We start from the raw sequence: 9,089 nt of genomic DNA, 5'->3' as shown, positions 1-9,089 counted from the left end.
TTCTGGGCAGTGGTGGGATTCAGCCGGTTCGCACCACTTCGGCAGAACCGGTAGCTAATTTTTTGTTGCCCAGGCCCAGAATGGACTTCCGGAAGAGGCATCCACACAGAGAACCGGTTGTTCACATATTTAAATCCCACCACTGGCACAGGGTGAGAAGAAGATGACTTCCTGTGATCCTGGCCTCCAGAAATGTTGGGTGGTCCATACTCACAGTGCAGAGATGTCCTAGGTTGGTTGCCATATTCATGATCTGCCAAGTTCTGGTCCTGCTCAGCATGAAGTTGTAAAATATAACCCAAATGGAAGAGTTTTATGTTTTCTATAAAATAAACAGGACCGCCTGATGCCTTTTTAGAAGAGAGATGGCTTTACTAGAGCTACTCTATAAAAGAACTACAACACAGATTTCAAAGGGCAGCAGAATATACTCACTGCCAATATGAACTCAGTCATGGTGTAAATGGAAAACAAGGAGTGCAGTTTGCTAATATTCTCTATCTGTGCTCCCAAACCATAAAAGAAGGGAACATTTGGAATACCTGCTTTGCAAGAAGAACATATCTAAAATGGAACAAATGTGCTCTGATGTTAAAAGAAGTTGGGAGAAAATCAGCACTCTCCCGTTTAACAAGTGTTGATTAAATGCTACTTGGACAGCGGATTTATTTATTTATTCTTAGGCTGACCATTACGCTTATAACTTTGAATCAATCTCTCATATATACGCCTCAGACCTATTTGTCTAACTCACTTTTACACATACCCAAAAGGAGCACTACTGGCAAATAAAGTTAAGCTGACCTTTGGAGTTTGAATTGTAGCCCATTAGGATTAAATATAGCCAGAAAATAATTCTAGGGTGGTAAAAGCAGTACTTTGTAATGGCAAATATGAATCCATAAATCAGAATGAATCTCTCTCATCTCAGTTAGTCTGATTTTTCTTTCAACAGATTTGCACCAACAGAGGAAGATACTGATAGTTTCCTCAGATCACTAGTTGGTCAAACTGAAAGATTAGAAAACAATTCTTTAATATATATTTTGTATATATTTCTAGTCTTATCATAAACCTCCAGAGCCGTTGTTAGTTAAAACTGAATAGTCAAATTACAGAAAACTGTATTATCCTGCTGTACTGACTTCAAATGTACCAGAAATGTACAAACTGTTGTCCTTTCATTTTGCCACAACCCTCCCGCATCAAAATGTCCAGGAAACACATACATTTTCTTTATACATATAAAACATTGATTGATTATACTGAATCCAAACAAACAAATGTTATTTTTCAGTGTCCAAATATTTTTACCAATAACATTTAATTTTTTTACACTTACAATAAGTATTGTAGTAATTATTCCATATTTTTGTAGCAAAATGTGCCACATCAAATAAATGCTTTCATAACATCTCTATGCAACCATGCTGTGTTTGTTGTATCATTTCTCTAATGAAATGGCCACAAGGTAAAAGTCACACAAATAATATATTTTAGCAGATGACCTTTCCTTGTTGACAAAATCTACAATGTTTATAAAGTTTACAGCTAACCAGGTCTCTTTTTATACTGCCCAAAAAAAGACCTAAAGAAAAAAACAGAATTATTTCTATTCTACCACCGAATGTTTGTAAATAAAATTCAAAACATATTTGTTAAAATTCATACGCTGCATGAAATACTTTTGAGGACACATCTACTACATGTATCAATGTTCTAACTGAATGGTCCACAATCTTTTATTCCTATAGTAAACTTAGTTTTTGGAAACTCACTTCCTTTACTTTGTATTTTCTACCCCATATAGATCCATTCATGTGAAATCAGTTAGAGCATGGGTGTCAAATTTGCTGCATCACGTGATGTGTCGCGACATATCACAACTTTTTTTTGCATTGCCGGAGCTGGGGTGGGCGCAGCCTCTGCATGATGTAACTGGCCCATGGACTGGCAGTTTGACATCCCTGAGTTAGAGGGATGGATTAGAATTGGGAAAAAACCATGTTCAGCCTGGCAACCATAAACTTCACTGTAAGTCCCTATATTATCGTTCAGCACAACCAACTTCATAGGACTGTTGTAGAAATGAAATCAGAGGATCAAATAAATTTTATCTCGTCTTGAGATCCTGAAGGCCTCAATTTTGGGGTAAAGATAAAATTTGTAACAGGTGGAATTAAGCTGAAAATCACTTTTACATAAATGCAGAATTGTATGATATTCTAACTTAGAAATGTTTTGAATGACCACATTTGCTTCATTTGGCTAGTACCATTTCAAGTAAACATCTGCTTTCATTATGAACAAACTGATGCATTTGTTTTATTGGATTCATTCATGCACCACAAACAATTTTAAGCACATCCATTTTAACTTTATAGATTCTGCTTTGTGAGTATTTCTTTAGGCAGCTGTTTATGACTTGGCTCTACGAAAGGATATTTTTTTAATTCCTGATCCAACTCCATTTCGAAAGGATCTTTTAATATCAGAATTCTCCAGAAAGGAATTGAACAAAGCTAGTTCTTCAGATCCATCCATCTTGGCTAGGCAGCCATTCAGCAGCAGCAGGAGGAGGCAATCAGATTTCCTGGGCAGCTGGCAATTCATATAAAGGGAATTATTCCTCTGAAGATTAAAAAATAGATGAGAAAATAAGTTACGAATTTATATGTGTAGGACAGACATACTCACATGCATAGGCATAGATAAACCTATTTAGGTATAGATGAATGTGTATTACAGTATCACTAGAGCAGGGATACTGTTGAGTTTTAATATCTGGCAATGCTAGCACAGTTTTTTCTGGAAAGACTACCTATATTGCAGATTGTAATATAATAATATTGTAAGCAAATGATGTTCTGTTGTTTGGCTTTCCTTGAAAACAGTTGCAGGATAGGAGTGGGGAATGTGAGTAATAATCTAGCAATAATCTTATTGCTAGGAACATCAGCTTCACATAGCCACAACTTGTGAATACAGAACAGGCACTTTTTGTGTGGGTCATTCCACTCTGTCTTTAGGATTTCCGAAAGCTCAGGACATACGTATTATTTGTGTACATGCTGTACAACTTCCTGTGATTAAAAACTAGTAATTTACACCCTTTCTTACACACATACACATATACCTGCCTAACATTTATTATTTCATTTGAGGCCCAAGAGTTTTGAAGGAAAAGCAACCATTATTTTCATGTCCAGTTGCCATATTCGGACTTCTCCTTGGAAGGCAAAAAGCTAAGAGATACTAAGAAGTAATTTTTCCTGGAAGGTTGGCTCTCAATTTCAGGGAGACCCAGGCAAACTGCAATTTTTTGTGTCTCTTCTTCAGATTTTGAAAATCCTGGAAATCATGCACCAGGAAAATGAGTTTCCTAAGGACAAATGTTGCATGGCATTGAGTTACAGTGGAGGCTGCTGAGAATGCAGTGCAAGCAAGAAGGAAGAAAAAGGAGTGTTTAATGAGATCCTGGAAACAGATTGTTTGTAGTTAAGCATTGTCCAAGAACTGGCCAGAGTATTTCCAATGCAACTCAGAAACATATACAATATTGTACAAACAGATGGAAGTATTTACATTTCCTTTCCCACGAGGGAAGAAAAGGATAAAAGAGAAGATATATTTTGCACACAGAATTTTGCCAAGACTAGTCAAAATTTGGACAAAAGCAGTACTGCATCATTGTGATGAGGCAAGTGCTGTTGCTTTTGTTACATGCATGAGATACCACAGCACAGGTATAAAAGGATGGAGCTTGGATCATAATGATGCAGGACTGCTTTTGTCACCAGCAGTCTGAGGAGCAACTGGTTGTATATGACAACTTCTTATGCACAATTTTTTTTTCAATTGGCATCCATCCTTTAGTTAGAAGTTCAAAATGAGGAAGATCATGATCAGGTATATCTGAGCCTATTTCCCAACTCCTCCTGAAAGACAAGGTCCAGGCCTATGTTTCTTCTCCTTATCATTTTAGATGTTTAAACAAATGTTGGAACAGGCAATTTCTCAAACAGGAGATTAAATGAGGGAATATCCTTTGTAAAACAGGACACATGGACAGGTATGACCAGGACACAAACCCAAGCACCTTCAATGTTAATGCGGCAAGCAATTGGGGTAGTTGTACTCATCATGCTTAGAGATTAGGAGGTGTTTATTTTATTTATTTATTTCATTTATATGGTGCCCATCTCACTGTCAAGCAGCTCTGGGCGGCTTACAACAATATAAAAGCACAATATAAAATGATAAGAACATTAAAATATTTTTTAAAACCTTCAGGATTAAAAATTAAAACATTAACATTAATAAGATTAGGTAAATGAGACTATTACAAAAATGGGGTGGAAGTGGTATCTTCTCCTAATCTACTATCTTCAAATTCAGATGCCCTCATCAGGGCCCCATCTCAGTTGGCAGAGCCAGGTTTAACTCTGTCATAGCACTGAAGATAGTTCTGAAATTTATAACTTAAAAGTATAGGACCTTGTGCCAATAGCATATTCATAGGTTCTTCCTCCCTGAGGCATTTTGGTCAAACACCCTGCTTTGCTAACAGGCAGAAGAAAAGTAATGCAAATAATTGTGGTATAAGTAATTTAAAAGTTTAAAAGTTTTGGAGTGCATGTGAAGAACACAGTCATAAATGCATTTAATGCTTTTTTATTTTTATCTGGAAAGGATATCTGCCAAGAATGTTGTTTGATCATGAATTCAAATGCTGGTCAAAAAAAAAAAAAAAAGAGGGATAATTCTTCCAAACAGAAAATGTTTAAGTAAAATTTAACTGATGTGTAAAAGTTGTATTAGTGGATTCATGTGAATAGCCAGTACATATTACTAATTAAAATATAAATGCTCTTTTATGTTTCTAAATTTCTTTCATTTCTATTTCAGTTTTCAATCTTTTTTATAAATTGGAATTAACCTTAAACAGTCACTTGTGTCCTAGTAACCTTAGGACTTTACTATTGCAATGTCTCAAACTTTTGAAGACCATCCAGAAGCTTCAAATTCCTCCAGAATGCAGCAGTGTATGCAGTGATGAGAATGCCTTGGTATGCTCATGGAACATTTCTGCTGCACTGGTTGCCAGTTTGCTTTGGGTGCCATTCCATGTGCTGGTTATGACCTATAAACACCTACATGTGCAGGGCCTGGGTTTTTTGAGGGATTACTTACTTTCCATGATATCTGCCTGGTTGACCTGAGCTGATAGGATTAGTACATTCCAGGTTCCTTCAGTTAAACAGTGTGGATCAGGGAACATCTGCCCTGTTGACCTTCTGGAGGGCCATAAAAACTTGGCTGTCCTCCCAGGTCTTAGGCTACCTCTTTTGGATATGAGGTAGTGAAATGTTTGCTGAGTTTGCTTGCTCCTTTTTCTTTGTCTTCTGTTCTTTTTGGGCTTTTGTTGCTTCTTCTCATGTTCTTTTCATATCATCTAAAATTGTGAGCTAAATTGAATTCAATAAGTAAATAAATTTCCATAAGATGAAACAAATGAGTTTCTTTTCAAGTATAACAAATTAGGTTAAGATATTTGGTCTATGTCAAAATAATTCTTGGAGGACCCTATTTTAAAACCATTTTCCCACGATTAGCCCAAAGGAAATTCGGTCGTTCTGGAAATGAGAAATTTCTGATTGTGCGTGCTTGCAAGAGTTCCCACCTGGGAAGATGAAATCCATCACAAACCAATTCAATTGGGAGCATGCAGCCTTTTATCCTAGTAATTAGATTTTAAGATAGCATCATAAAATCAGCATAAATACACAGACAGACTGGATATTTAGCAGTAGTTTGCCCTTCAGTTTGTTTTCTAAATGTCCAATTTTGAACTCTCAAGAAAAATACTTTTGTTGTTGCTAAATGCTCCAGTGGTGTAACATTTAAGCATTGTCATTTCCATGTGTCTAAATACTGTTTTCTATTTTATTATTAGTCAACTAGAATTTTGCATGAGAAAATTGTCTCCAACTAATTGCTTGTTTCTTCCTTTATGAAATACTGTCTTTATTGTTTAGACTGGACCTGTAGCTACCATCCCTGGGCTGTAAAATGCCACCAAATGGCATCAAATGACTAATATTTTCTGTCTCCCTCTCCCCCATGTATGAATCATCTACATTTTTTAGGCATAGTGTAGTAGCACTATTTAGAGAAAGTGGAAGACTGTACAATATTGGATTTCTTTGCCTATTTATTTAAGTAGGAATACTCTTGATATATCTTATATTCCATTGGGATTTGGATTATTGTTTTTTATTTTACACTTATTTTTACAGGAACATCCTTTGCTCTGATCCTGAATTTTTTCATGTACATGTCAATATGCCACTGACATTTTTCCAACATGTGTATAAAAATAGCAATCGATATAATTTCTAGCTTAGCCTTCAGATAAAGGAGCCTTTCCCTGTATCTCCAGGAGATGCCAAGGATTAAATCTGGGACTTTTACATACAAACCATTTTCTGTTACATTTGAGTTATAAGCCTTCTTTTCTGTGATGCCATCTCTTAAACATGACTTCATCTCAAAGGACAAAAATATTTAGCAGAAAACAGCAATGCAAAATTCAATCTTTGTTGCCTGTGTAATTAGATTCTGTATGAAATGAGTGATCAACCTCCCTAAAGAAACTATTTTGTTATAATAGTATACATGCCTGGAGACAGCAAGGAATTCTAGATTAAGTTTTATAGTAATGGGAAATGATGAAACAAGCAGAACATAATTATCATAAAAATTGTTCTAATTGGAAGTTCCAAAGTATTTATGACCATCCTGAATAAGGTTTATGCTTTTTAGTGATGATTTCTTTTTATTCATGGATAATTTCCTTATTTCACTCTGTATCCAAAGAAACACACTGTGTTTCAGATAAATTGTATCTACTGCATGAGGACTAGACCTAATAAACATATTTCTAGGGATTTGGCCTCACTGTTGCTCTATTCCTTATCAACTACATTACAGATGAAAAGTTGTTATACTATTTGAATTGTGCTAAATAGCAACTATTTGAAAAATTAATGCACGTGATCTCCAATTTTCTTGCATTAAAATCACACTTAAGTATACTGTACCTTATGTCACCATGCACAACTCATATAAAAAAGGCTTTTGATCATATTGTTGTAACTACCTTTTTTTTTTTAACAAGGCACCCCATGGTTGTCCCTGGAAATATACTTGTATCACCCACTGAAAACAAGGGTGCATCATGAAGAGAGGATCAACACATTTTCTCGTTGACAATTGGCAGGAAGTGTGAGAAAAAGTTGATATGGGGCAGAGGTAGTGATTGGAACATCCCATGTATTTTTATAACCATTGGCACAAATGGCGTAATTTAGATTTCATTACACTGAAAATTGGTACTCTGCTACTGAAACCTGTTATAAGACCAGCTATACTGGTGTCAATCCGAAGCAAGCAGGAAGGCTTTGATACTGAATAAATCTATGAATTTTAAACAATTGAAAGCAAGTCAATATAATGTTTATGTTTTCTGAACGTCATGACTGTATATAATAATTTGAATCCATTTGGGAAAGAACTAGGAATGTTATATTAATTATTATTTGAAGTTTAAATCCACAAATGTAGACTTGTAAGATTAGCAAATAATACCCAGTGATGTGCTGTATTCCCAGAATCATTTTGATTGTTTATATTAGTATCAACATAACTTTATATAGTATTTCATTTTTGAAAACTCATCATATATTCAATATGTGTAGGTAATCATTCCTTTTTGGCAGGAATTTTATCTGCAACCCACCCAAATTAGAACATTTCAACATTTTTATAGGAACCTAATCACTTAATATTATAGTTTGATTTTATAGTTTTAAATGTACACATATTGTATATGGGAAAAAGTCTTGTTGAAAGAGTATTGACTAAAAATTTAAATAGGATTGCAAAGTTAGATATACCCAAAAAGTAAAAAACAAACAGTAGCAAAACAAGTATATAGTACTAAATATCTTAATTCCCAGTTTCATGCTTCAGTCACTAGAACAGATAAAGTGACTATAATCTAAACTGATGGAAATCGATAAGTGCAAGATTAGTACAATTTTTACAGCAATGCAAAAAAAAAAGCTTAATAAAGCAAGATACCTGTAAAGATGTATTACGAGTTACATAAAGAGGATTAACACATTTGAGAATACTGGTATTTAAAATAGCTTAACATGATGGTTTTAAAAGTAATAGCCACGGAAATGTTCTTACTTACCATAGATGCAACAATTGGATAGCAGCCGTTCATATTCATTATTGAGAGCCAGATAATTAATACAGCATATAGCCTGAAGAGACTATAAGAAAACACATATTAATTTACTTTGCAGAAGACAAAGTGCTTCATGCAGAATGTTAATTTTTCAAAGATGGAAATCTAATACACCTACCTGAGCATGGATTTTTTTTCTGTTTTATAATACTTCCAGGTGGAAAGAAAAATTCACAATTGCACATCTACATTCCTTATCTTTATCACGAGTCATTTCCTCAACAATCATTTTATACTAAGACTTTGGGAACAAAAATGTCAGTGAATCACATTTATATCTGACTAATTAGCCACAGGTTGGCCTTTATTCTTGCTAACTGGAAAGATGGCAAGGATGCAACTTCATGACCAGCGTGCAGCCACCAAGTGATTAAACTGACAACATCGTTACAACAAGTCCTTTAAAATCATTCACCTCTGACCAGTAACTTTCCAACTGAAATATCTTGCCTGTATATACCACAATTTTTAAGTTACTTCTATCTATTGGGTAAACTGTACCTCCTGAGAGAAAAAATAATGTTCCTACTTATTTCATTTAATGGGCCAAGCAAGCAATTTTAAAAGAGTTTTATTTCTCTGATATCAGAATTTGTTGTATATGAGTCCAGTTTATTTGTTAGGAAAACACTATTGATTTCCAATATGGGATGGGATGAATGGAGTTCATGAATGGAATTCAGTAAGATGAACTTACTATGATGTAGAGTTTTCTCAAGGGGATTATAAACTAAAACCAAGAAAAAAATTTCACAATAGAGGGAGAGCC

At 34.8% G+C, this 9,089-nt stretch overlaps 1 protein-coding gene across 1 annotated transcript; it reads right to left on the bottom strand.

Annotated features, from left to right (window-relative positions):
- Window positions 1–2,418: 2,418 nt before the first annotated feature.
- NPS (neuropeptide S) lies at window positions 2,419–8,345 on the bottom strand (the record flags this gene model as incomplete). Its single annotated transcript, XM_039346569.1, has 4 exons — window positions 2,419–2,631; window positions 5,194–5,223; window positions 6,298–6,549; window positions 8,264–8,345. Coding segments are annotated over 4 exons (577 nt in total), but the record flags the coding sequence as incomplete, so codon positions are not given.
- Between the last annotated feature and the right edge of the window lie 744 nt (window positions 8,346–9,089).

This window comes from Crotalus tigris, unplaced genomic scaffold, assembly GCF_016545835.1.
Source record: "Crotalus tigris isolate CLP2741 ecotype Arizona unplaced genomic scaffold, ASM1654583v1 scf7180000018013.26112, whole genome shotgun sequence".
Lineage (NCBI taxonomy): Eukaryota > Metazoa > Chordata > Lepidosauria > Squamata > Viperidae > Crotalus > Crotalus tigris.
Note: the sequence above shows the minus strand (reverse complement) of the source record. Positions and strands in the feature narration are given on the sequence as shown.